The sequence below is a fragment of the Aspergillus japonicus genome, assembly GCF_003184785.1.
Source record: "Aspergillus japonicus CBS 114.51 unplaced genomic scaffold BO86scaffold_27, whole genome shotgun sequence".
NCBI lineage: Eukaryota > Fungi > Ascomycota > Eurotiomycetes > Eurotiales > Aspergillaceae > Aspergillus > Aspergillus japonicus.
The window spans coordinates 119,055-145,568 of NW_020291664.1; the positions used below are offsets into that span (position 1 = coordinate 119,055).

A 26,514-nucleotide genomic window follows, 5' to 3' on the forward strand; every position below is an offset into this window, starting at 1 on the left:
TCTCAGTCAAGCTAATCGTTTGATCGGGTTGCTAACCAGCCGAGACAGTCTGTTGTGGAGCCCACAAACCAAAGTGAGTTCACCTGTAAGAAAGTCGGACTCTCACCCCGACGCTCGAGACACCTTGCACAGACAGATAACGACTAGCACTGAGAGCCTAGGTTGTTGGTTGTTGAATCTACGCTATAGCCAGTTACCACCAGCCATGATTTCCTTGTACTACGTGTTTCTCTTCCTCCTCCCTCGGCAACCACTTTACACTAGCTATCGGATATCACCGATGACGGAAATTGAATTTGGCCCTCCGGACATGTATCCAATTTTATTCACCTGGCCAAGTGTCTTCCAGCAGAAAGTAGCCCTCCTCAAATATAATCATCGTAGCTTATACCAGTGACGAAAACTAAAACATCTCTCTCGATTGAGCGTTCGTGGGCGAGGCAGACACCACATCGAATCATGTGCTTACTCTCGATCCCCGCATGGTTCTGCTAATCGTAAAGACCTCATGATGAGAGCATTTCCGGCTCACTTGCTTGTGAAGCACCCACCAATCTTCTCTTTTGCCTCAAAGGAACCTAGCCTAGGCAAATTATCTTCAATGCTTAGAGCCAGGGATATGAGCAAAGCCGGGCATCGTCCGAATCCTTAGATGTGGATACTAGATCTACTATACCGTCTACTATACGTACAGATAGGGCTCGTGCGGTTGTTATCGGATAGACTACGTTGAACAAACCCAGGATTCCGGCCGAGATTGTGTGAATTAGTGGTCATGGAACAACAAGCCGGCGCGACCCACGCCCCACCTTTCCCACATCGAGGTTCTCATTTGCGCATAATCGATCAATATCCTTAGATTTAGTAGGATTATGGTGTCTTGGAAGCCATAAATGCCTCAACAGGATGAAAGGTTAGATCTCAATGTTGGATCCTTCCGGGGGAAGTAAAACGATTGCGCTGTAAATGGCCCATGCACCGGCAGGTGGACTCAGGATATAAGGTGGTATGTAAGTTGTAGCATGAACTTAGGGTATAATCTTCACATCAAGAAATCCCATTAACTTGAGATTGCATCGCATGTGCCTGTCATCCCCATAGCAATACTGGAGCAGAATATTCTTCGCCCACTGAAACCTCCCTCTTCATGAGGTTGTCGCCGCTTAGTGGTGTATCATCGCTAGCGACCTCCTCGCTAGCTGAGTGGTGGGATTGTGTAAGGTGTGGGGCAGCAAGGTGCCCACAGTTCTTGAGCTATGATATGTATGTTCAGATTAAGCTTAGTTTACATGATTAACGAGCACCACACCCTCTGGCGCTTGTTGATTTCGTCTGTGCTGGGCTAGGGGGAATAGGGAGGTTACGCGTCCTCTATACCCGATATGGCAAAAGCTGATGATAAATCTGGGTATCTCAAGCTAGCTACTCTTCTCTTGGAGAGTTATCACAAGCCATGGTTGCCCAAACCTGGCAGCTGGAACCTCAGGTTCAGGATATACAATGCAGCAATGCACTCAATGAACATGTCGACCAGAAGAGATCGTTGGTTTTGAAGATGTATCTGAAGGCAGACCTCAACTGGGATACTCTAGTGCGTTCAAAACCGGTAAAGGGAATATTGATATACCCCGCAACTTATGCCAGGCGGCCATGAGTGGCGAAAAAATGCCCTAGGGCAGACACCGCTGTAGGGTACGGATTCATGGAGCCAGCTATCATATGCCTTACGGCAGGGGAGACTCCAGAGCAGCACTTGTGTTGAGGAAAAGGTTGTGCCCAGGCACGAGGTTTCTTGAAAGTCCTATAGGCATTTCCTCCAGGCTCCTTGTTTTGGAAAGGTCATACTTCGCCAGATCTAAAATAGAAATAGACATTAACTTGATTTTCGCAGGAATTCAGTTGAAGTAGCTGATTGTTTATAATCTCGTCATGGACCTCGTTCATTCGGGTTGATACCCCCTCGCTAGAGAAAATAGTGGAAAGCTTCAAAACTCTTGGTGTTCGTGAACCCTTCTTCGTCTACCAGAGGTCGTGAGAGTAATAAGCTGGCCCTTTGTCGGATCTGGACCTCGCTCAAAAGCTTACATAATTTGCGAGAACGGAATACACGGGATATATCCTAGATGTACAGTAACAGCATTGATTATATCTTCCACCATCAGGCTAATTGCCTCCAGAGACCAAATCTTGCATCATCTCTCCCATCCCGCCGGGGAGATCCCACGGAAGGTTCAACCAGTCCAAGGTCGTCTCGGACTGGGGCTCCGCAAAGAACGACAAGAGCTCGGACGTGGCAGTAGGCTGCTGCGTTGGGACATAGTACGGATCAAATAAGTCCTGTTCAGCCTCTCCGATACCAGCGGGATACCCTTCAGTGTCCAATCTATTCGAGCCAATCGGCTCATCACCAGCAAGGCTATAATGAGTCTCACCGACTGGGTGTGATATTTTTGACTGCCCCGCCCGCATAAGACTTCGTGCGAACCGCCGCACCGTAGCCCTCGTGATGCCATCCAGCACATCCCGGCTTCTCTTGGCTTCAAGCCAATACTCCCCAGTGGCACTTAGAATGTCGGACGCGGACTTTAGTGCGTGTAAAACAGTGTCGAGGTCAGTTTCTTCGCCCACCCCGTCCGGCGGCCAGACGCAGTAAAATATCGTCATCACGCATAGAAACAACGACTGTACGTTCATCCAATTATAGTGCAGCATGCTGTTTATATACAGCTTGTGGTAAAGCCGGATGCATTCCAAGGCACATTGGAAGCACAGGCGTATCAAGCTTCTGGAGGGATGGTTGAAGAGCGGACTTGGACGTACGATCAGCATCACTAGCTCGTGGTACTTGATCTCAAGCAAGTCATTCATATAGCATGCTGAGCTCCCTTGGGGGTGGCACGGGATGGACGATTTCCACTGGCGCAGACGGTTCAGCATATCTTCCTGCCATTGCTGGACGTCCGTTATGACAGGCTGCGTGTAAGGGGGATAATTTCGGTCGACGCAATATAGCACACATTTGATTTCAGCGTTGAACCGGGCAAGCTTGAAGAGATGGATCGCGCTAGACATAACGGTTATAGCTCCAGAAGGCTGCGCTTGAGCCAGTATCTCCTGGTTGGGCTTCAAGTCTTCATCGTTGATTTCTCGCGGTAACTGTAACGTTCAGCGTCTTTTTTTTTTAGAGATATGTATGGTACGGGTGATGTACCCTCAAATCGCATTGCTCGTCCACTATCCCTATCGACCTGCCGAGTAAGGTGCTCAAGTAGCGATCCATCGTATACACGCACCAGAAAGCTCGAGTGCGCATCTCCTGATCGAAATCGGTGAAGACAGAGTCCCGAACATTGCGATGTAATCCGAGCTCCATCACGACGGCTAGGGAGTTGTAATGAAGGGCCCATAAGCTAATCCCTGAAGTTGGGTTGTTGATTGTGTACATCTGTAGAAGCAGCATGCACTGCACACCACGTAGAGAAGATTTCTGAAAAATGGCATCCAAGTGAACAATTGCAGAGGCGCAGTAACCTTCAGCTGAAAGTAGCACCTTAGCTTGCCGTGATCGGATGGTGGCACCGATAGCCAGGACCATGAAGATCTGAAATTGATCAACAGGTGTGACATCTACACCGCTGTAAGCCTTTTGCAGAAGTTCCAGATGAGTGGGTCTGTGAAGAAACGGAAACTGTAAATGAACCGCCTCGAAATATGCCTGCGTCAACCATTGCGCCTGTTTTAAGTCCGATGGTAAATCCTTCGGTTGGAGATCGAGGAGCTCCGCAGGGACAGATTGATTGCTCTTCAAAGCTGGAGGTGACTCTCGTGCTATCCCAGCTCGCCGCTCAAGGCCTGTTAGCACAAATCTTGTGAAGAACAGTCCACTAGAAGGCCCTAGATAACGCAGATCCGCCCCAGCATTGACCGAGACCAGACCTAGTTGATCTGTTACATCACGAGCTGGGTTCCAGCCATCCCTGATATGTGCAGTCTGCGAGACAACGGTCTCAGAAGTAGCGAGATTGGTAGGCACTCCGTAGTCAGAGCTACGAGGACGAATCGAGTAATCAGAGTCAGACTTGCTGAGGTCAATATGTGGCAGGTGCTCCTGTATGATCGACTCGAGCCATTCAATTCGTGCTTCTAGCTCTTCCACGTGACTGTGTTTGATGTTGTATTCAGGCTTCAGAGCTAATTACTCACACTGCAAGAATGGCTTACCTTCGGGAAATGTCACGGACATTCCACCCCTCAACGCAGTCCACACGGGCCCGTTGGCAACCACCACAGACAGGGACCACACCATCACACTGGAAGCCATTAGTGTTTAAGGCAGATAATGCAAGAGCAGTCATCAACATTGCCGATACTACTCACCCGAATCTTTCGTTTCTGGCAGCGAGCGCATGCGGTGGTGGTCCGGCTGCGGGGGGCAGCCCGACGGTCTCGACGTCGGGCTAGAGGTGATGGATCCATTGTAATCAGTGACGTGGTCTTTGTAATCAGTTTTCAGTGGTCATTTAAGCTTGCATAACTGATCTGTCCGTGTGCTTTTTGGGTGAGACCTGTTCTCTTGTCTGTTTAGTTGAACGAAGGACGTAGTTGGGATGGTTAGCGATGAATGACCCCGCCGACGGACGGAGTTCCGTCCGTGCCTTCGCCGCCGAAATTAGTCATCACCCCAGCATGAGGACAAAAAGCATGCTATATAAACAAAATCGTATACCGGATAAAGAGGGGGGTCGCGAGGATAGTCGACGGCCTGAGTAGAGACATGGTGGTTTTTGTGTATCGTGTGCAGAAGAGCATGTCGGGGATATATGTCAGAATTACTATGAGTTTTCGGAACACACACTCTCTCTCACCGAAACCACAACAAGCAGATCAACTCTCCTTTACTCGAAGTGAACACATGATCCGTGATGCATGAACTCCTTGACAGAGCTGTACAGAGCCAGTATGTTTTGCTGATTTGTATACGATTCGGCTTCAAACTGGTTCGGGCGGTATCAAGTCCTCATTGGCCGCTAAGGAGATTCTTCAACTGAATCCAAAAAGAACAAAATTGCACCACTCAACGCAGGTGCAATGACGCTTCCATGATCTTCGTCAATATACGTCCTCTTCTCACATACCACTCGACCACTGGAGTTCAATCGTTCGTACAGTTCTTCGCAGTTGTCCGTCATACGACGCTGGGCAGCGCCCCTTTTCCGCCTCTCGTACATATCCTGCGACTCTCCTCTGAGACGAGTCGGGAACTGTTCCTGAGATCCATAAGAGAGACGCACCCTAGGCAGGCGTCCAAGTGCCACAGTAGCATAAAGTTGACCCTCTTCCGTCAATATGAATCGATCTTTCCACCAGATCGACGGACTCGCCACTAGAAAAGTGTCAAAACTCTCTGGTCGCGTGAACAGGACATGCAATGCGAACAAGCCCCCGTATGAATGGCCAAACATGGCAGTTCTAACGAGTGTGACGAAAGGGAACACAGAAGACAAGACAAACGGCTCAATGGTCCTCTTAATGAAGGACAAGAATTGATCCGCCCCGCCATGTGGTTCACAACGGGGCTGGCCATCGGGTCCGTTTGGGGGAACATAACTCTCGCACGGTGGAGTCAAGTCCACCGTACGGCGAGGATCATAAACCCTGTCGGTCAACGGGTAGCCAATCGCGACAACGACAGTCTCCGGCTCATTGGGTGAAACAGGCCGACGGCGACGAACAGCATCCAATGCAGTTCCGAAGACGGCGTTCCCATCGACAAGGTAACTAGCTCATGTGAGTCGCAAGAATTTTCAACCTCGGCGCAAGATGTGCCCGCAGACGTACAGAAGATTGACGTTGGCCAAGACCTGTAAAGTATTCCAGCTCAGCGGCCACGCAAGCTGGATCTGATAAGACAGTCCCTGTGCGTTGGAAACAGTCCATGCCGCCACATTCGGAATTCCGCCGTTATCGGATCGGGTAAAGGTCCATTGAGTCATGTTGTTACAGCGTTAAGCGTAGTCACATTCACAAGCAAGACATGGCGACACCTTTATGACACACACAGGCTGGACGGGAAATACTCGGTGCCGGATCGGAAGCAGATTGATTGTGTACCCCCACGCTGCTTCCGACGGATGCTTCATTTTGCCTTCAGCGGACGGTCTTGGCTCCTCTTGGCGCCCTTGGCATCCATTATCTGATCCGGAATTGAACTTCCCTCAGGCCAGTCAGAGAAGGTCCAGGCAAGAAAACGGGGTCTGCGGAATTGGAATGACCAACTCTTACGGGGGTCGTCCGACATCTCGCGTGGCATCGCCAGATTAGATTAGATCTCCGAAGCCGCTGCACACAATCGAACGACTTATACGAAGTGTCGGTGGAGGCATCAGGAATTATGGCTGCATGAGTCAGTGCTAGAAGCCGGACCTATGCACGAAAAAAAGCTCGGCGTCGCCTGATGCTAATGAACGCCACCGTTGGGCATGCGGTCAAAGTTCTTATTTCTTGAGCCGACTTCCTTCGGTCCGATGACTGCGGTCGTGCAAGCAAAAACGCATACTCACGATGAGCAGCGCCATGAGTTTGTCTAAAGAGACAAGGGAGTCGTTTGCTCCCGCCTCAACCAACATGGCCGAGATCACAACTCAGCCATCAGAAGAACATACCAAGCATGAGCAGAACCCCCAGGCGGATTCAGAGAGCCTCCAGGCTGGTGTCCAGAGAGCAGAGCAGTTGCGGAGGATCTGGTCCAAGACAGGCTTGATCATCGCTTTCGTTGGGTAGGCGTCTGACATTACGAGCGTTCTGGTCGTGACTGACAGTAGTAGTCTGTTCCTGGCCACTTTCGCCGTCAACTTTGCAGACTATTCAACCCAGGTGTACACCGCATACACAACGAGCGCCTTCAAGCAGCACTCGGCCATGAGTGCTGCGCGTGTGGTCATGAACATCACCCGCATTGCTTCATATCCGATCATTGCTAAGCTGGGCGATGTACGAAAGCCTTGCACGTCCTTTATCTTCATACTGACAATGGTCTCAGGTGTTTGGTCGAGCTGAGATGTTCATCCTCTCAATCTTCGCCCAGGTACTCGGCTATGTCATTTATGCATGCTGCAAGAACATCTCACAGTATATGGTATGCTCTCATTGATTGGCATTATGAGCGTGTCTGACCTTTGCTTCTCAATGAGTAGGCCGCCGGAATCTTCGAAGCCATCGGTTCAACAGGTTATGCCCTTACCCAGCAAGTGTTCGTCGCCGACGTAACGAATCTGCTCAATCGGGGTATCTGGTCGACACTTCCCGACTCCCTGACAACTATCCCGACACTATACCTGGGCACGATCGTTGCGCAAGACATCCTCGACCACTCCACATGGCGCTGGGGATGGGGTATGTGGGCAATCGTGCTGCCCGTTGCTGCAGCACCCTTGGTCGGAAGCATGGTGCTTTACCAGCACCGTGCCCCTCGTCGTGTCCGCATAAGTTCAGCTTTGGGGTGGAAGGCCGAGGATCCCTGGTGGCGTCGGGTCTATGATCTCCTATGGATTCAACTAGATCTGCCCGGCGCCGTGCTACTTCTATTGGGACTGTCGCTGTTTTTGATCCCACTGTCCCTGACTGGCTCGGGCAACAGTGGTGCCTGGCGACACAACGGCTCTTTCATTGCTATGCTTGTCATGGGTGTGGTGTTTGTAATTGCCTTCCTGGCGTGGGATGCGTGGTTCGCGAAGAAGCCATTTGTCCCATACCGAATGATCCGCAACCGCACCGTGGCTGCTGCTTGCCTGCTAGGCGCCTTGGACTTTTTCCACTACTCCGTCTTCACCGTTTTCTTCACCAGCTACCTGCAAGTAGCTGGACATTTTGAGGCTGGAAATGCCACACGGATTGAGTAAGCTCTAACACATGACTCTCTCAAATCCGACTAAATGCTAATGTTGATGACTGCAGCAACTCCCTGCGAGTAGCTTTCCAAGTGGCAGGGATCTTCGCCTCGCTCTTCATGAAATACACCCGTCGCTCGCAAATTTGGGTTCTTGGAGGTGTTCCGCTCTGCGTGCTCGGTATGGGTATTGTTCTTTACCTCGTGGATATGGGCAATGGCAAAACAGGAAGCGAGGCAGCCTTCATCACGGCCAAATCGCTGATTGGAATTGGGCGTGGCTTCTACCAGACCGCAGCTCAGGTCTCCGTCCAGGCCGTCGTGTCCAGACAGGAAGTCTCCGTCGTGACGGCGGTATTCTTTGCTTCCATGAGCGTAGGAGGGGCCATTGGAACTAGGTAAGCGTCCGACGTGTATTGTGCGATCGAGGTAGTCTGACAAGTGTATCGATTAGTGTGGCCGGCGCCATCTGGCGAAGCACTCTCCCCAAGAAGCTAGAGCGATACCTTCCCGATGCGCTCAAATCCCAGGCGCACACCATCTTCAGTTCTATTGTTGTGGCGAAGAAGTATCAACCTGGCACGGCTGCTCGTGATGCTATTGACCGGAGCTATCGGGAGTCCCAGCGCCTTTTGGCGATTGCTGCTCTGGCAGCTCTAGCTCCGATGCTGATTGTGATGTTCTTCCTGCGCAATGTACATCTCGATGCGCAAGATGAGGAGGGAGGAGCTACTACTGAGACTCCTGTCGAAAAGGGACACGAAGACATCCAGGCGGGGAAGAGTGCTAGGGCAACTTCGACTCCTGCCGGTGCTGAGAATAGCTATCGAGCCGAAGAGTAGTCGAAGTGCTAAACAGGTTACATCAGCTGCGAGAAAGCAACATGGCTTTCCAAAACGTCAGACTGGCATCTCTTGAGATGGTGGTGCATCAGATATCCGGAAGGTGATCGACTAGATGACGGAACTTTTCTTCTAATGATAGGCTTTGAGCGAGAGATATCGAGAGATTTCGAGAGATTTCGATCTAGGATTTAATTATGGCTTTGGTGGAAGTATAGAGCGTTTTCTCAAGTCACAGATCTGTAAAGATGCCTCGAAATATATTCCCGTACTTGCCAACGATATTGGTCAGGGAAAGGCGTTTTTGTTGACTGAGAAAGTCAGATCACGGGGATTGAGTTATGTCTGAGTATGGTGATATGAGACTTATCGAGAAAAGGCAGATTTGGGCACAGGTTGGAGGTGTTCAGAGGGAAGAAAGTAAATTATGCAGAGAAGTGGCCCACCGGCTACGTTGTGGCCTTAGTCAGCTATGCATATGCACCGATGAATTATACCACTCATGTGACCATACACGTAAGGATCCACGTGACAATGCCTCTCTATTCCGTACTTTCTTCCAATTGACTGAGTCCAGCTGCAGGAACGAAAGTCAAGATTCAAGGCTGAGGTCGGTCCAAGACTCGTTGTCCGAGCATGCCTTATTCTTCCTCTCTTGGGCCTGCCCATTGCTTCTGGAACGCCGATGTCAGGTCAAGGCTGGGGCGTGGGGTGGCGTGCCAAGTTGTTTTCGAGTGGCCACATTCCATTGATGATTGATCGGCCCCATTCGGTCGGATGGAGCCAGGGGGGCACAATACAATAACAAAATAAAGCCTTGCTCCATCGATGCGGTAACACAGTCATGATCGTCGCTGGATTATTGCTTGTAAGTTGTAACATATTCATAGTCATCGGCAGTGTTCCTGCCAAGGAGATTACTGTATGCAAGAAAGATGAAACACCTGAATCTGACTTCAGTGGTCGTCGTCAGATGTTCTAAACTTGGCACGCTGCCTACCAATCTTGCACTGAACAGGAATGGTTGGCCCCAGCAGCGCTGAGTGGATAGACAAATCACAACAAATACAAAATTATAATCAGGTGTGCCTGACCCACCCCTGAAGCCTGTTTGCCAGTTTGCCAGTTTGTTGAGGCTAGAAGTTCTTTCCAAGTTCCTCTTTCCTCTTTCCTCTCCTGAAACTCAAACACCGACCGCCCGCTCTCTCTCCTCCCTCCGCCATACTCTACCTAACTTCCCATCATCCTCAATTCCCAACAACCCATCCATACCATTCCACTACTGACCGAGACTCTCTTCCATCCTCCTCATCCAAACATGCAGCTCAAATCTCTCCTCGTCGCCCTGGCCCTCGGCCTTTCTGTCCAAGCCTATGAGATCAAGGGCTACACCGAGAAGGACTGCAAAGGCGACCCCGATAGCTCCACCACCACCGGTGATAAACTCGAAGAGTGCGGCACTCTTGCCAGCTCCAAGTGGAAGTCGGTCAAGGCCACCCCTGGTGACTTGGTTTTGACTGCCTACAAGTCCGCCAAGTGTGCCGGGGAGGGATACGCCCTGCAGCCCGGCAAGTGCGTCAACGGCGAGTTCACGTCCTACGAGGTGCGTCAAGACCTATGACTTTGCTCCGTCAAATAGTATGAACTAACCGGAGGATCCAATCGCTTGCAGGCACAATGGATCTCCACTATGCGGAAGCGTAACACCACCGAGATCATCGGCGATTGGGGAATCGAGGACGAGGAGAACACCTCTCTGTAAGCATTCGGGGCAAATGGATACGCAATTGAAGTCATCGGTCTCGCGCGCGCGTTAGTTTCAGCAAAATTCGACTTTGGGATACCACTTTTATTTTTCTACGCGAGGTCCTTTGCATCACACCCCGGGGTCAGCTACGGTCGGCAGTCTACTCTAGGCCGGGCGGCGATACGCACTTGCAAGCAGCAGTCATTGTTCTGGTGCGGCACCTGTCGGGGATCTCTTTTCCTTTTCGTTCTTCGTTGTGATCGGTTTCCAGCATTTATCTGTATAGTTGCATTTTCGGACAGGAACAATAGAATGTCGGTTTTTTCTATGCACTGGGCACTCGTTCACAGAACCGGTCCTGATGGAATTTGTCTAGTCGGGGATAAGCAGATGGGTCGGGCGTGGGTTGTGATAAGGGAGGGTTGTCCCAATGCTGCAGGAAAGTACAGTAGACGAGTCGATCATGCAGTAGTTCCTGCATTGGATGGCCAACTGATTCGATGCATGCGAGGGCTGCAGCAGCCGGGGACTGCAATTGCAGAGTTACACCAACCATATCGCAATACAACTGTGTTCCAGACACAAATAAAATCCACCGCGCGGCTATTCCAGAGCTACAGCATCATGGTTATCATGCAGAAGCCTACACACAGATTCGCTGCGCAGTGGAAACCGGCTGAATCCGACACCGGACGGCCCGGGTATACTGCACGATCAATACATGCACAACAAGTACGATGGCCTACCCCAACATATTTTTGTGTACAGTGTCAGAAGTGCTAAATTGATATCACTCGCTCGAATATTGGTCTTAAGCTACAAAATCACCGACCGCCTACGTTTACGTTCAATCCTCTCCCAGAACAGGAAACCAACATAACTCAGAACGACAATTTCCCAGAACCAGATGATTGCATATACAGCAAGTCCTACGTCCAACTAAATCGAACTACCGATGGTCTGCCCTACTGAGCGATGTTGAGATCCGCTCGTCCAAATTTAACCCATCATCCTACCCACCATCCAAAGACAAAGGCATGAGAACCTGGAACATAGGTAGGTATGTTGAATACCACCTTCAGACTACCACATCTGTTCACTCCCTTGCCACCCTAGTAAGAGTCGTCGCAGGGCACTTGGACTGATACGGCCAGAAATCCCCGGACTCGGCGTAGATCGTATTCGGATCCGCGCACTCGGCCGCCCGCACGCGATACGGACTAACCACATCCTCATAGATTAGGACAAGTACCCACAGCACAGCATCGCGAAGAAACACAAGTCGATGCAACATACATTGTCGTCCGCAGCCCTGGATAACACTTGCCGGGAATGGTCACGCAGCCCGCGTCCCGCTGGACCGGCTGGCGGTTGAGCAGATCGATGATTTGCGGAGGGTATTCGACGAAGTTGGTGAGGTAGAGGCAGAATTGTTGGGGATCGGTGCTTGAGAGTTTATTTCAATTCACTGGTAGTTCCGGACGTGATGACGAGATACCTACTTGACGGCATTGTAGCAGACTTGCCACTCCTTGGAGACGTCGACTCGGTCGCCGGCGGCGGGCTTGTAGATGGAGACTGCGCCTGCAGTGGCTAGGAGAGTGGCAATAGTAAGGGAGGTGAGCTGCATTTTGAGGTCTTTTGGGGATTCAGTTCTGGACTTGAGTTTGAGTTTGAAGGGTACTACCGGTGATGGGAGAGGTAAGAGTTTTGGGGATCTGGTTGATGGGCTTCGAAGGTAATATGGCACTACTTATACCCCAGTCGCTTCTCTTCCTCTTTGGCTGATGCCATAACATCATGCATATCGATGAAAGCTGTGATCATTGCACCCATTGTTCCACAAGAGCAGTCACTCGAGATAGAGAATGATCCTGACAGTCCAAAAAGAATCTATTGTCGCATTGCCGAGAATAGAAGGCCTGACGCCAGACCAATTATGAAGACAAGGTTACATGTTTACGTATCTGTTACTGCCATCACGCGGAGACATCTTGCTATACGAAGCGATAGAGTTAATCACAGGCGAAGAATGTGTCTGGCTGACTGTGCTAGCTTCCAGCTTAGGCTATACTTTGCAATCAAGCAGGGATGAATCGGGCTTCCTTTGTTGAGTGAACCCCTCACGACGTAGACGGCTTGGCCTCCCCGTGAGCAAAGTAGACTCCAGAAGCAAGTCTGAAGGATTTTGGTCTGAGTCACTGGCTTGACCTGACTTGATACGACGCTATCTTGGAGGTTATCAACAGGGATACACAGCTTTGCGTTGCGGATAATCATGAAGGTTACGGTGCTCATCCTCTTGAGCGCAGTATAGATCTGGAGATGCCGCTCAAGGATGATATATTCATAAATGTACCCATAAGGTACTCAGTGGCGCACTGTGAGTCTTTTCCCCAGGCAGTAAAATCTGATAATCAGTATACCTACACCTTTACTTAAGGATGCAGTGGACTAAAGTACCACCTGTGTGCAGATTCTAATTCGAATCCCACCAACTTATTCAAAAGCATACCAATGAAACAATTCTCCGGTACAATTAGCATTTCCGATCTTCCGCGGGGTCGGTACATCTGCAGTGTACGGTGCCACAAACAAGGACCAGCACAGGGTCTTCAAAACCACCTTCACAGGCCGTAGGCTCCACGACTGGTCTAATGATCTGCCTTTTTAAAGACAACGGTCTTGATCTAGATACACCATATAATTAGGTTCTCACAAAACCTAACATAGATAGCCCCAAGGGGTTCGAATCCTGACGCTCAGGGGACTTAGGGCTTGGCTCTGTGAGGTTTCGTGGAGCCCTTGTGGATAGCAGCGGCGACTTCGACTCCAGGCCATCTACATGACACGCTGCGCGGGTGATGCTTGTCAGCATTCCAAAAGCATGTCAAGAAGCTCGGAGTGTCATGACGTAGTAGCATCGACAGTTGAGCAGCATGAAGTCCATGCGCCGGATCCCTGCCTCGTATTCTCGTGCAACATCACCTTGCACGTGGAGATTTTGAAAACAGCCACTCAGCATTGGGCAATTGCAAAAATAACTCTCCAAGGAGCATTTCGACCAATGCGTATTCTGTACGACGTGCTTCCAGAATTATATTTCTCGGTTGTTGCATCGCAGGTGGTTTATGCAGGTCTCGGTGATCGTGTCAGCATTAGGCTATAGTTAGTGAACCATCAGACAGCAGAATCAACCTCACGTGCGCTGGGAAATTTGGTCTCTGGAGACAGGGAGCAAGAAAAATCCTTGTGAGGATTCGCATAAACTGATGCTGGAGCCTGGAGATCAGTATTCACAGCATTGTGCGTAGATGGACTGTTTCTTGTAGCAGCTGTCGTGACAGATGACTGTGATTTATGAATGTAAAAGGAAAGAATTCAGACATTCATGCCTTCACTTGCCCTTCCCTAAGCCTGGTACACCCTTTCCTGTAGCAGTGATTTCAACACCGAGTCATGGTTTTGCTTGTGCTAACTCAGCAGCTCCTTCAAGGACAAATGCCCTTGCAATGTGATTGAAACAACGTAGAATGAAAATAAAACCCGCTCATTGTCCTGTTATAGACGGTACCTCATCCTAAACACGAATGACCAATTTGCCCTTCGCATGCTTGCTCAACAAGACCTCATATGCCTAGCAACCTCTTTAGCCAGATCAGCCTTTACCATGACTATCTGGGCCACTCAACTCAATCACATTCTCACACATCCAAACACCCCCAATCCACGTCTTCAAAGCCGCCTTCTGAGGCAACACTCTCAACCTCTCCACTTCTCCACATTCACTCAAGCCGTGGGTTGTCGGTAGTTGAAGTCTTCTGGAGATGCTATGGAAAGTATGTTGCGCGGGGTAGGTCTCCTGCTTGGTAGGGTTTGCTTTGTTCGATCTTTTGTCTGGGTTTAAAGTGAGGTGGAAGCTATGAGGGTTGCTTGTGGCGCGGGTAAATACGACTTAGAAAGTATGTCTACTAGTTGTATAGTAAGCAAATGAATCTATTAAGAGCTGCTGGAAAGGCCAGGGTAAAGTTGTTAAATCACCACACTAATGATAGGAAATTTGCATTCGACGTGACCATCTTCAGGGGCTCATTGGGCGGGCAAATTTAGATTATAACAATATGGCGATCACAATGTTTACCAACAGTATTCATCGGTACCCAGGCAGCATGTCTGTATAGTCCCGATCTCTCCGGCATCACCTTCACCTGAATGCAGGAATGAGTCGCGCCTTGGCCATCCGATCAAAAGCAACCTTATACCCCTCCACCGTGTCAATCGACTCACGAAACCCCGCCGCCCGGGCCCTATCCAGCGAATACTGGCGATCAAAATCAAAGTCCAAGAGCATCAAGCGAACATGGTCCCAGTTCTGCGTCTCAATAAATCCCTTCTTCAGCCCCTTGCTCTCAATCAGGGCCTTCCACGTCTCCATGTGAGCCTCCACAAACTCCTGCATGGAAGCTCTCTTCTCCCCGTCAGGCTCGCACCCAACCAGACCAATGTATGCACACAACCCAGGCCAGACCTGCGCCCAGCGCACCACCTCCCCATCCGCAGAATTGAAGGTCGAGCCATTGCCGCACCGGTCGCGATTCAACGCGGCAAAGATCTCCATCTTGGACAGGATGTCCTGAAAAGTATCGCTGTGGGAGGCGTGGTACCCGTGCGGCTTGCCCGGGAACGGGACGCGCGCACCCGCCCCGTGAACCTGCCGGTAGAGCGTGAGGTAGAACGCAATGCCGTGGGCCATGTTCATCGCATTGGAGCCGGGGGCAAACCCCACGATGCCGTCGGGCCGGATCTCTGAGAAGGTCCATTTGCCGTGCCGCTGGGACAGCTCCGTCAGAAGATCGTACTGGCTGTAGTAGAAGATATTACTGTGCCATGGCTCGGGGATACGTGGGAGGTCCTCGTGCAGGGGCGCCTGGAGATTGACTTCTTTGGGGAATCCCAGTCCGTATCCCATGCCGCCTGTCTGCAGGATGACGACCTCTAGGTTGGGCGCAGCAGCGTTGGTGGCTTCGATCGCCGTGCGTAGGATCTGGGTGTTAATCCTTTTCGAAGATTCGGGGTCGCTGGTTTGGACGTATGCTGTGCAGAGGGCATTCATGTTAGATTGACGTGTCGATGAGACGGAAGGGCACGTTGAACCCAGACGGAGCCATTTTCCAACCTACCACAGAAGAAGACAACATCCACCGTTTCCACCTCGTCAACCTTCGTTTTCAGCTGCTCTATAACGGTGTCCACGGTGGCTGTGAGATCAATCCCAGGAATAATTCTCAACCGAGAGTCATCGGGAAGCAGAGATTCTTCTTTCGCGAGAGGACGATTACACAAGCCTGTAATGCGTCTGAAACTCGTTGGAGAAGGGTATGAGACACACTGGTTGAGGAGCGACCAGCCCGAGATGCCTGATGCCCCGAAGATGAGAGCATGTTTCCCATCGCTAGTCATGATGTTTAACTATGCGTCAAGTGCAGGACGGTGCGAGATCCCAGAAGAAGATAAGAGTCTGAACCGAGTAGAGGAACTGATTTGCTTGTTCTGAGTAACCACTTTGACCTCTTGATTTATATCTTCGATGTGTATTTGTAATCTGTCTTGGCTGCCGGAATTCGTTTACCGGATGATACCCTGCATGGGTCTTGTTCGATGATGATTTTGCCCTGGAAAAAAAAGCTGACTTATATTAGCAACATGCATTAAAGCCTTTGAGTCCAATCACAGCATGAAATCACCTTGAAGAGCCCCACTGCTTTTCTGTTCAGACATGAGAAACCCTGACATCATTTGGGAGCGATCCATGATAGTATACTCACAACCAGGAATAGAGAACCCGATCGGACGCGTCACATGATGATGGCTACACGAATGCCCTCGGAATTCCCTCGCTGAGAAGGATATTGCACAAATCGGACTCCATGAAATCCAGAGAGTAAGTCAAGCCATTATCGATGGAAGGGATATCAGTTGAGTGTCGAAGAACATCTGCTTGTTCTACTGTTCGCTCTACCGCTGCTGCAGACCAGCTCTGATCATGTGCTGGGCGTGGGGGACTCCCATCTCGAGCCGTAGTCCGACGGCCAGTCGTTGTGAACGAGTACGGCAACTTCCGCTTGATGCCTGAAGATACCTTCGTATTTCGCCGGAGATTCTGCCACTCGCGCTGCAGTGTTGTGAGAAAAGTATTGGTGCGTCTCGCATTTTCGAAGCGACTGCCCATCTCATCCAGCGCACGGAAACAAGTGTTCAGATGCTCGATCAACTCTTGATCTTCGTCATTACCTTTCGCAGGTACCGTGATGAAAATAAGAATTAGTGCAGCCGAGAAGACGAATGACACAATTAAATAATTGGCCCGGCGGAAATTATAGTGTCGCTCATAGAGGGCGAGGAGTTTCGCTATCGATATCGCCGACTCGATGCACGTCATGCGTGCATGCCCTGAGCCTGGACCCTGGGGCGGCTGAGGCTGGAGAACGTGAGAGATGTACGGACGGTGACAATGAATCATCACCTGGTAATATTGCATGCTGACTGAGCATTAGTATATGCCACAGTAGCGATAGGCTTGCGGATCTCGTTCCAACTCACTGTAGGGCCAGCACGTGCGGAAGAGGCTGAACTCCACTCTCGGATTCATCAACGCTCAGCTCTGCTGGCAAGTCAGCCTTCCAAGACTTGAGCTTCTCCACTGTATCGGCTGCTAGCTTCTGCATTTCCCGTGTGGAGATAGAAGAGCAGCCATATCTGGATCCTATGTTAGTGAATGGCTTCAATGCCTGCACATCGCCTGTGATCTTACAAAACATCAGTAAGTGGCAATGGGAGATCATAGAGAGAGATCCATTCTGAGGATAGTTTCCTCAATGTGTTTGGGAAAGCGGCTATGTTGTCCGAGGCGGTTGGGGAGCCATATGGCTCCCACCTTTTCGCTCCTGAATTATTGCACCCATCCAGCTTCTGGACTGTGATCACCGGCAATGGGCTTCGAGTATGACGACCGAGGTACCAACCCCAGAACCTGGATACCTTGTTAGAAGGGAGTTATGGAGGGAATGAATTGGTCGTACTGTTCGCTCATATATGCTCCCCAGAAGGTTAGGCGGCGAATTTCGGCATTTTCCGAAGGAATGATGCCTTTAGCCACGTATGGAGCCATATCCAGATGAAGTCCAAGATCAAAGGCTAGTCGCATAGCCATGCCTTACAAAGTCAGTTTGTTTCCTTGGGCTTCGTTATCGCTCGCCAACGTCCAAGACTTACCACTGTACACCCAGCCCCGCGTATCCCTCGTACACGAGGCTTCATACCCACCCAATATAACCAAGGCTTGAACTGTGGCCAATGATGGATTCTCCAATTCTAACTCAAGCAATACTTTAGCACGGTCACCGAAGAACTCGGCGAGCGAGCGAGGAAAGGTTACAAAACTCGGGTGGTATCGTGGCTCGTACGCAGCTCCAATTGCACACCTGCAAAATTGTCAGTGGACACAAAGCGTCTGGAATATTGAGGGAAATACCTACATAGCATTTACTAGCGTGTTCGAGTAGTATGGTGTATCCAAGTCATCGTACAGATCCTGTGCTCTAGACCTCCAAAATACTTGTTCGTCCACGACATGAAGACAGGGATCTTGCCATGTGAAGTAGAGCTTCAGCAGATGCTCTTCGAATGATTCCTCAACTGGGACATCAAGCTCCGCACTCTTCAAGACTTCGTGTGCTCCTTTTTGAGCATTTGTCGAGCATGGCGGAGCGACACCGACCAGGATATCCAGGAGGTTGAGGTTGGAGGTGGACCCGTAGTACCGCAGCTGTCCGTCATGCATCACTTGAAGTCGTCCTAATCGGCATGACAGCTGATTAGTAACCTCATCCTCTTCGTGCTCCTCGAAATCATGAGGAGGCGGAGTAGGTTGAGGTTGAGGTCTAGTTTCGGTGGGGTCAGAGGAGCACGCCGAGGCAGCGAGCGCCCTGGGGATCGTCGTGTTCGGCGATTCATCCCTTTGACTTCGTAGAGACGTAGATTTTTTCTTATCACCATTCAGCGCTGTTGAGCTTTTCCCCGAGACGCCTTGCACTGGCTGTGCTATTGAGGATACAAGGCTCTGCGCGCCTAACGTCTCTTGCAGATCTGCACCGGTCGATGGTGAAAAAGAAGCGGCAACCGCATCATAATGATGAGGTGTTATTGCACTTGGAGAAAGCGGACCGTCTTCCCCAGATTTGGCGAAGTCATGGTACCGCTGTAGAGTCGACGTATCCTTCCCAGTTTTAAGGCCATAACATTCCATCCCAAGCGCATCAAATATGCTTTCGATCATCAAACTGTCGCTCTCATCCATGCCAGGGATTTCTAAGCCTTGTCCTTCGATATAAGAAACAAGCTGATTGACTCTCTTTGCCAGAACACCGAAGCTCACTCGTACCGGGATTCTAAAGAAGGATAGCTCATGAGCGGTGATACCCTAGAATTGATGTGTAGAGCTTACTTGCGCCTGTCATCAACTTGGCGATAGGAGCATCTCTTGCCTTTTGCCTCGCAATTTCCGCAAGTGGGATTGGCTCCGTCGCACTGGGATGTGTGTTGTGATCAGCAAACGCATTTCTCTCGGACCTCGCGTGTCGAGTACCTTCACCTTGCCCTCTCTGCAAGGGTTGCACGCCGTCGTCACATGCTTTCGAACAGGCTTTGAGGACTTGCTCTTCGGAGACATGATTGATAATGCGCGAGACACCATGAATGAAGTTTGAATGCCAGAATTGCGGGGCCATGGCAAAAAGTGGGATGAGATCAAGCATCGGGATATGAATTCCGTGATGGGTAGCAGTCACTGAGGACTCGGGATTCCCACTCCGGCAACAGCTGGGTGCCTCAGGCATACACCAAGACATCATGCTATTCACCTTCCAAAGTGTGTTTGATGCACCCAGAACCTGCAGGTGCCTTTTATTTTTATACTAAATACTATAAGGGGCATCATTAAGTTAGGGATGATGTGTACTGTGTGAAAAATGCCTCATGCACTGTCACATATATTCCCAGTCACTTTTGAGGAAACAATGGTGACTAGTGGGACCAGCAATCGAGCGAGAGATCAATGAGGTGGCTCGTGCAGCTACTGAGCTACAAGTACTCCAGACCAACCTGCATCTCAGGGTCAAGCAAATCCCCCCGCAGCCTGGCCTAAACTGCTAGCTCAGCCTTAAAGGTCAGGTCGTGCAGAATGATCTACAGCCCTAAGCCAAAACCCTAGACGATCAGCCCTAAGCTCCGGCCCTAATCTAATCAATCACCAGGGCGGCGGGCCAGTGAGCGCGAGACCGGATTGACTCATCGCCGCTTGCGGCGGGGCAACCTGCTTTCTAAGGCTCTCGCCAGCGGCTTAAATTCTGCATCTTGTCAGGAACAACCTCCAACCTCCACAACCTTATTCTTATTTCTAACTTCCCCCGCGCCAATCCCCTCTTCCCTTCTTCAACCACCTCCCTTCCTCTCTCTCCCGATTCAACATCCACCCTCCTCAACCAAAATGAGCTACATCCTCACCCTCTCGTGCCCCGACCGCCCGGGCATCGTCCACGCGGTGACGGCCTACCTGGTGCAGAACAACCTGAACATCATCGACTCGTCGCAGTTCGGCGACCCGACTTCGGAGCGGTTCTTCATGCGCGTGCACTTCAAGCCCGAGAGCACGCCGGCGCCCACGCTGGAGCAGCTGCGGGAGGCGTTCGCGCCGACGGCCGAGAAGCTGGCCATGACCTTCGAGCTGGTCTCGGCGACGGCCAAGCCGCGGGTGCTAATCATGGTGTCGAAGATCGGCCACTGCCTGAACGACCTGCTGTTCCGGGCGTCGACCGGCCAGCTGGCCATCGACATCCCCTTGATCGTCTCCAACCACCCGGACTTCGCCGCCCTGGCCGCCACCTACAACATTCCCTTCATCCACCTGCCCGTGACCGCGGCCACCAAGGCCGAGCAGGAGGGCCGCATCCTCGAGCTCATCGCCGAGCACCACATCGACCTGGTCGTCCTCGCCCGCTACATGCAGGTGCTCTCGTCCAAGCTCTGCGACGCCATGTCCGGCAAGATCATCAACATCCACCACAGCTTCCTGCCCAGCTTCAAGGGCGCCAAGCCCTACCACCAGGCCTACGACCGCGGCGTCAAGATCGTTGGCGCCACCGCCCACTTCGTCACCAGCGACCTCGACGAGGGCCCCATCATCGAGCAGAACGTCGTCCGCGTCAACCACGCCCTCAGCCCCAAGGAGCTGACCCACGCCGGCTCCAACGTCGAGAGCAACGTCCTCGCCACCGCCGTCAAGTACTTCGCCGAGCACCGCGTGCTGCTCAACGGCCACAAGACCGTGGTGTTCAACTAGACACCCCGAAACAAAAGTTAGACAACATCGACTTCTATATATACAAAAGACTCATGTACACCTAATGTGGCGTTGATTTTCAACCTCCCCCACAACCCAGGGGGAAGGCTCCAAAGCAGAATGGAATTTAATGTACATAAGCGCCCCGAAATGCATTCACGTAATCTTACACCCCATCATGAACCCCCTCTTCTCGGGAGACTACTTACACTACAACCACTCCACCCCATCCTCGCGCTCGGCCCTCTCCCTCTCCCTCTGCCGCCCAACACGGGCCAGATTCTTCTCCCAGAGCCCTTCCAAATCCACCTCGGCGCGCTTCTCCTCCGTAAAGATCTGCACAACCACGCGCGTGCCCCACCCGGCATTCCCGAAGCCCTCGAACCCGGCCTCCTCCGCGGCCGCCACCTCAGCCTGGGGCGCCTCCTCGACGATCCCGGCGTTCACGCAGATCCACCCGGTCGTGATGCCGTCGTCCTTGTCGTCCACCAGCGTGCCGGACTTGCTCGCCAGGCGCGCGCGCTTCGCCTTGCGCCGCAGCTTGATCTTCAGCTCGTTGCGGCCCAGCAGCCCGTCCGCGAACGGCGTCAGCTTGTAGGTGCTCCGCAGCCAGCGGCACAGCCGGTCCGCCGAGACGTTCAGGTGCTTGACGCTGCGCGCCGTGCCGACGATCATGATCACGTTGGCGCCCAGAGCGGGCGGCGTGTCCAGTCCCCGCAGGTCCAGGAGCTTCAGCCCGTCCAGACCTAAGTCTTTGAAGGTGTACTCCAGCAGCGCCGCGAGGAGGGCCGGCGGGTTTTCCGGAAGGGCGGGGATCTGGTCGCCGGAGGTGATTGGGCGCGTGGCGGGCTGGTCGGGCTCGTCTTGGAGGTACCAGGGGATGTGGGAGGTGGGTTCGGGGGTTGTGGTAGTGGTGGTGGCTGTGGTAGCGGGTTCGGGGTCTTGCGATGGCAGTGCAGCAGTCTCGGACGGTGGCGCTGCGGTTGTCGTGGGTGGGTGTTCAGATTGACGGGAGGGGGAGGAGGTGAGAGGTCTGGTGGTGGCGTAGAGGGCTGGGAAGCGCGGTGCTGAGGCTGCTGTTGCGCTGATCGAGGGGTGTGAGGCGCTGAAGATTGCTGGTCGCAACCAGGGCGTTCGGAGAAGAGCTCTGTTCAGCATGGTCGGGTTCGACGACCAGGATTTTGATGTTCTTGTGGTTTTTCTTGGATGTATGTGGTTTAAAAAATGCAGCTGACAAAATGAGGTTGCCAGCCAGAGAAAAAGAGTCAATTGAAGCGTCGATGATCTTTGAGTTACGACGGCGACCAACTTTGGAATATTTCGGCCGCAGAAACGAAGCAGCATCGTCGAAATGACGAAGTGCACGTGACAGCCAGCAAACATTTCAAAATTTGCGCCTGACCGCCTGGCCTGGCCTCGCCCTGCAAACGCGGCAAACAACCCGCGGAGACGCTTGGACCACCGCTGGGTTTCCGCCGAAAAAAAACTGGCCCCCGACCGTTGATCGCAAGCCTGTCCATTCAACCAAGGTCAATCCAAAATGCCGCGCGAGAATCAGAAGAGAGGTCGTCGGGCCGCCGACAAGGCCAACAAGGACGCCGCCAAGCGCAAACGTGATGAAGTCCCCGAAGAGACCCTGCCCAAGCGCATGAAGCCCTCGACCGACGACGAGCCCGCCCACAACGATTTTACCGAGGGCGCCGACTACATCGCATTGGATGCGGAGCCATCCTACGACCAACAAACCGAGCAGGAGGGCTTCGACCAGGAGAATGGTGATGCCGGCGAGACGGTGTTCTTCGGTCTCCTGGACCCCGAGGAACAGGAATACTTTTCCCGCGCCAGCGAGGTGCTGGAACTGAACCAGTTCGGTGACGACGAGGAGCGGCGGGTGTTCCTTGACAGTGTGTACACGGAGGCTCGGGGCAAGGAATTGAAGATCGCGTGCAGCCAGTCGTGCTCGCGGCTGATGGAGAAGCTCATCTCACTGTCCGACATGCGCCAGATCCGACGCCTGTTCAGCAAGTTCATCGGCCATTTCCTGCACCTCGTCCAGCACCGGTTCGCCAGTCACTGCTGCGAGACCCTGTTCATCAACGCCGCGCCCGGCCTCACTCAGAAGTCATCGAAGCCTAAGGTGGAGAAGATGGAGGTGGACGGAGAGGAGGACGAGGAGCCGGAGCCCGAGCTGTCGCTGGCCGAGATGTTCATGACGGTGGTGGAGGAGCTGCAAGGAAACTGGGGATACCTGCTTACCGAGAGGTTTGCGTCGCACACGATCAGAGTCCTCCTGCTGGTTTTGGCGGGAGAACCGGTGGATCTGTCGTTGAGCGACTCCGTTGTCGCTAGTCGGAAGAAGGAGAGATTGGGTCTCGCCAGCACCGATACGCCGAAGGAGAACCCCGTGGCCCATAAGAGAGGCGTCCCCGAGACGTTCGAGGCCACTTTGAAGAAGGTCATGAAAGATATGGTGTCTGGGTTGGATGACACGTATCTACGCGCACTGGCTACCCACCCCGTTGGAAACCCGGTGCTGCAGGTGTTGGTGTATTTGGAGCTGTCGCATTTCGGAAAGTCGAGCGCCAAAGACCCCAAGTCGATCACGAGACGACTGATCCCCGACGAAGAGTTCACGGAAGGCTCTGAGAGCACCATCTTCGTCCGTGGGTTGTTGTACGACCCAGTTGGCTCGCGACTACTGGAGACCATCGTCAAATGTCTGCCTGGAAAGTTGTTCAAGGCGCTGTACAAGAACCTCATGCGCGAACAGATGGGCTCCCTTGCACGCAACATTACCGCTGGATATGTCGTCCTGCGTATCCTCGAGCGTCTTGGTAAGGACGATCTCAAAGAGGCGGTCGACTTAATTGTTCCCCAGATCTCTGGTCTCATTGAGCGGTCCCGATTGATCGTTCCCAAGGCCTTGATTGAGCGTTGTCTGATCCGTGGGGTTGATACCGCCCCTATCGCCCGTGCTCTGGAAGCTGCCTACGACCGTGACCCCGCTCGCCGCCTGGATAAGATGCTGTGGCTGGAGGGCTTTTCTCAGGATGATGTGGAACAACCGAGATATGGCGAGGAGGGAACCAGCGCCCCCAATAACCAGAAGGCTCTCGCGGCGGCTAGATTGCACAGCTCCCTGTTCGCGCAGACGATGTTGACTGCTCCCGGAGCGTTGAGCGGGCTGGTGTACTCTGGCTTGCTGGCGCAGTCGACAGAGTCCCTACTCAAGATCGCTACGGACCCCACTGCCTCGCATGTCCTGCAACAAGCCCTCACACTGCCCACCTCAACCACTCAGTTCCGCCGCCAGCTGGTCACCCGCTTCACCGGACAACTCAAGGATCTGGCCCTGGACAGCAGTGGATCTCGCGTGGTGGACGCCCTGTGGCAGGCGACGAAGGATGTCTTCTTCGTCAAGGAGCGGATGGCGCAGGAGCTTGCGCAAAACGAGATGGCCCTGCGCGACTCGTTTGTGGGTCGGGCCGTGTGGAGGAACTGGTCGATGGATCTGTACAAGAGACGACGAGGCGAGTGGGCTGCCAAGGCCAAGGGGTTGGATGCTGTCAACAGCACGGGCGAGCGTCCCAAATCACGGATCGAACTGGCTCGAGCCAAGTTCGCTGCTAAGGCCGAGGAGAATGCCCAGAAAGCCTCTGCCACCAGCTCGTGATGTATGGGAGGGTGTGATGGAATAATGAACAATGCGGCTTTCCCACCTGTAAATAATCTCTGCGGAGAGAGCATGTATATTATTAGCGGATAGAAAAAGTTTTGACCTCTTGCAATAAACTTATACCAACACAGTAATTCGTGTATCATTCATTGGCATCGACGTGTATAGTCTACAATACATTGGGAAGTATAATCTCACTGGGTTAAAGGGGCGGTCTACTTCGCCTCCCTCAAAATCGACCGATTCAAATGCTCCTTCCGCACCGACGGCACTCCCGACAAATGCAGCGTCAGATCCAGATCCCCCAAGAGACACTTCAAGACATGGCTCACCCCGGCCTGGCCCCCCATCGCCAACCCATAAACATACGGTCTCCCGATGAGCACCATCTTCGCCCCGAGCGCCAGCGCCTTGACGATATCCGCACCACAGCGCACCCCGGAATCAAACAGCACCTCGATCTTGTCGCCCACCGCATCGACGATCTCCGGCAGGACCTCCAACGAGGCAATGCCACCGTCCTGCTGCCGGCCGCCATGATTCGACACAACAATGCCATCCATGCCATGCTGGACGGCCAACTCCGCGTCTCGGACGGTCTGGATCCCCTTCAACACAATCGGGCCCTTCCAGTGCTCCTTCAGGAACTTTAGGTCCTCCCACCCGTGACTCTTGCCAGGGAAGACCGTATGCGCCCACTCCTGCGCCGCGGCGCCCAGATCCTCCTCGACCTCCTTGCCATGCTTCTCCTTGAACGTGCGCCGGTACACGGGATCCGTGAACCCCAGCTCGACCCCGATACTATCCGCGCGGAGGAAGGGGTTATACGCATTGCTTAGATCACTCGGCCGCCAGCCGAGGATGTACGTATCGAGGGTGACGACGAGCACCGTATAGCCCGCGTCCTGGGCGCGATGCAGCAGACTAGCGGTGATGTCGTTGTTCTCGTTCAGCGGCCAGTACAGCTGGAACCAGCGCTTCCCGTCCGCGCCGTTGGCCTTCGCGGCATCCTCGATGCTGGTGGAGGCCGCCGTCGAGAGGATGTAAGGTACGTTGTCCTCGGCGGCGGCGCGCGCCACGGCGGCCTCGCCGTCGCGGTGGAAGATCTTCTGCACGCCGACCGGGGCGACGGCGATCGGGTAGGGGTACTCCTCGCCGAAGAGGTTCACCTTCAGGTCCGGGTAGTCGGACGGCACCAGGCGCGACGGCACCAGGTTCCATCGCCGGAAGGCCGCGCGGTTGTTCGCGTCCGTCTGGCCGGTGCCCGCAGAGCCGTGCACGTAGCCGAAGCTATCCGCCGACAGGCGGGATTTCGCGGTGGGTTCCCAGTCGTGCGGGTGCGGCGGGAAGCGCGGGCGCTCGTCGCCCAGGCCGGCGCTGTAGATGGCGTTTTCGTAGGTGTAGGGGGTTGGGTTGGGGGTCATTTTGTTCTTGTGGGTGGTATCTAGAATGGAGTATAGGGAGGGTACGCTGGCTTAGGGGGTTGCGGTGCTTGTACGGTTTATATGGTTGGGTCTACGTGAGGGTAAGACAGTTGAGGTCATGGTCACACAAGCTAAAAGGTAATCGGCCGAGATTTAAGATTTCTTGACTGTTTCTTGACTGCGCTGCAGACGGTGACGTTGTGTCGTCGACAATGGCGAAAGATGGGTGATGTCACCGGCAGATTGAGGTGAATTGTTTAGGGCACGAGTGGGGATCACAAGGCCAGGCACATGCAGTGCCGATCAAGGCCAGTGGTGCTGATCCAGGCTGCGCTCACCACCGGGCATGAGACTCTGAGTAGTAAGGTACAATACCCTGACAGCCTTACGTTCATCCGGTCTACCCGCTCAAACAAGCCTTTTGTATCCTCGGTATGCCGATCTACCCGTCCTAATTGAGGTTGCACTGTTGCACATCATCCTGGATGGCCTTCACGAACACAGCCAAGCTTTCTGCCACCGCCTTGGCTGATACAGTCCCTGA

At 52.8% G+C, this 26,514-nt stretch overlaps 11 protein-coding genes across 11 annotated transcripts; 4 read left to right on the top strand and 7 right to left on the bottom strand.

Moving 5' to 3' along the window:
• Nucleotides 1-2,099: 2,099 nt before the first annotated feature.
• On the bottom strand, nt 2,100-4,625 carry BO86DRAFT_100262 (Zn(II)2Cys6 transcription factor). Its single transcript, XM_025665839.1, has 4 exons — nt 4,378-4,625; nt 4,222-4,310; nt 3,212-4,160; nt 2,100-3,156 (listed from the first exon to the last, which is right to left on the bottom strand). The coding sequence occupies exons 1-4, from the start codon at nt 4,474-4,476 to the stop codon at nt 2,164-2,166; spliced, it is 2,130 nt and encodes a 709-aa protein (XP_025527224.1). The 5' UTR covers nt 4,477-4,625; the 3' UTR covers nt 2,100-2,163.
• Nucleotides 4,626-5,027: 402 nt separating this feature from the next.
• On the bottom strand, nt 5,028-5,993 carry BO86DRAFT_314175 (alpha/beta hydrolase; the record flags this gene model as incomplete). The annotated part of the gene is made up of 2 exons (XM_025668032.1): nt 5,028-5,778; nt 5,839-5,993. 2 exons carry the CDS (start codon nt 5,991-5,993, stop codon nt 5,028-5,030), a joined length of 906 nt encoding a protein of 301 aa, XP_025527225.1.
• A 317-nt stretch (nt 5,994-6,310) lies between these two features.
• On the top strand, nt 6,311-9,135 carry BO86DRAFT_363039 (siderophore iron transporter mirA). The gene is made up of 6 exons (XM_025669946.1): nt 6,311-6,776; nt 6,825-6,990; nt 7,040-7,135; nt 7,194-7,894; nt 7,954-8,283; nt 8,340-9,135. Exons 1-6 carry the CDS (start codon nt 6,562-6,564, stop codon nt 8,725-8,727), a joined length of 1,896 nt encoding a protein of 631 aa, XP_025527226.1. The 5' UTR covers nt 6,311-6,561; the 3' UTR covers nt 8,728-9,135.
• Nucleotides 9,136-9,849: 714 nt separating this feature from the next.
• BO86DRAFT_389558 (uncharacterized protein) lies at nt 9,850-10,803 on the top strand. The gene is made up of 2 exons (XM_025672162.1): nt 9,850-10,330; nt 10,400-10,803. Exons 1-2 carry the CDS (start codon nt 10,046-10,048, stop codon nt 10,487-10,489), a joined length of 375 nt encoding a protein of 124 aa, XP_025527227.1. The 5' UTR covers nt 9,850-10,045; the 3' UTR covers nt 10,490-10,803.
• A 767-nt stretch (nt 10,804-11,570) lies between these two features.
• BO86DRAFT_400028 (uncharacterized protein) lies at nt 11,571-12,104 on the bottom strand (the record flags this gene model as incomplete). The annotated part of the gene is made up of 3 exons (XM_025673680.1): nt 11,571-11,694; nt 11,771-11,920; nt 11,977-12,104. 3 exons carry the CDS (start codon nt 12,102-12,104, stop codon nt 11,571-11,573), a joined length of 402 nt encoding a protein of 133 aa, XP_025527228.1.
• Nucleotides 12,105-14,573: 2,469 nt separating this feature from the next.
• On the bottom strand, nt 14,574-16,339 carry BO86DRAFT_448471 (SDR family oxidoreductase). Its single transcript, XM_025676649.1, has 3 exons — nt 16,219-16,339; nt 15,655-16,159; nt 14,574-15,568 (listed from the first exon to the last, which is right to left on the bottom strand). The coding sequence occupies exons 2-3, from the start codon at nt 15,932-15,934 to the stop codon at nt 14,679-14,681; spliced, it is 1,170 nt and encodes a 389-aa protein (XP_025527229.1). The 5' UTR covers nt 15,935-16,159; nt 16,219-16,339; the 3' UTR covers nt 14,574-14,678.
• Nucleotides 16,340-16,343: 4 nt separating this feature from the next.
• On the bottom strand, nt 16,344-19,202 carry BO86DRAFT_363044 (uncharacterized protein; the record flags this gene model as incomplete). Its single annotated transcript, XM_025669947.1, has 9 exons — nt 16,344-17,013; nt 17,075-17,230; nt 17,286-17,504; nt 17,554-17,686; nt 17,747-17,955; nt 18,010-18,495; nt 18,607-18,921; nt 18,978-19,060; nt 19,125-19,202. The coding sequence occupies 9 exons, from the start codon at nt 19,200-19,202 to the stop codon at nt 16,344-16,346; spliced, it is 2,349 nt and encodes a 782-aa protein (XP_025527230.1).
• Nucleotides 19,203-19,870: 668 nt separating this feature from the next.
• Nucleotides 19,871-21,022, top strand: BO86DRAFT_389560 (formyltetrahydrofolate deformylase). Its single transcript, XM_025672163.1, has one exon. It carries the CDS (start codon nt 20,019-20,021, stop codon nt 20,868-20,870), a length of 852 nt encoding a protein of 283 aa, XP_025527231.1. The 5' UTR covers nt 19,871-20,018; the 3' UTR covers nt 20,871-21,022.
• Nucleotides 20,953-22,172, bottom strand: BO86DRAFT_389561 (RsfS/YbeB/iojap family protein). The gene has a single exon (XM_025672164.1). It carries the CDS (start codon nt 22,026-22,028, stop codon nt 21,081-21,083), a length of 948 nt encoding a protein of 315 aa, XP_025527232.1. The 5' UTR covers nt 22,029-22,172; the 3' UTR covers nt 20,953-21,080.
• A 197-nt stretch (nt 22,173-22,369) lies between these two features.
• Nucleotides 22,370-24,646, top strand: nop9 (RNA-binding RNA processing protein NOP9). The gene has a single exon (XM_025672165.1). It carries the CDS (start codon nt 22,411-22,413, stop codon nt 24,541-24,543), a length of 2,133 nt encoding a protein of 710 aa, XP_025527233.1. The 5' UTR covers nt 22,370-22,410; the 3' UTR covers nt 24,544-24,646.
• A 54-nt stretch (nt 24,647-24,700) lies between these two features.
• On the bottom strand, nt 24,701-26,027 carry BO86DRAFT_389563 (lactate 2-monooxygenase). Its single transcript, XM_025672166.1, has one exon. It carries the CDS (start codon nt 25,968-25,970, stop codon nt 24,762-24,764), a length of 1,209 nt encoding a protein of 402 aa, XP_025527234.1. The 5' UTR covers nt 25,971-26,027; the 3' UTR covers nt 24,701-24,761.
• Between the last annotated feature and the right edge of the window lie 487 nt (nt 26,028-26,514).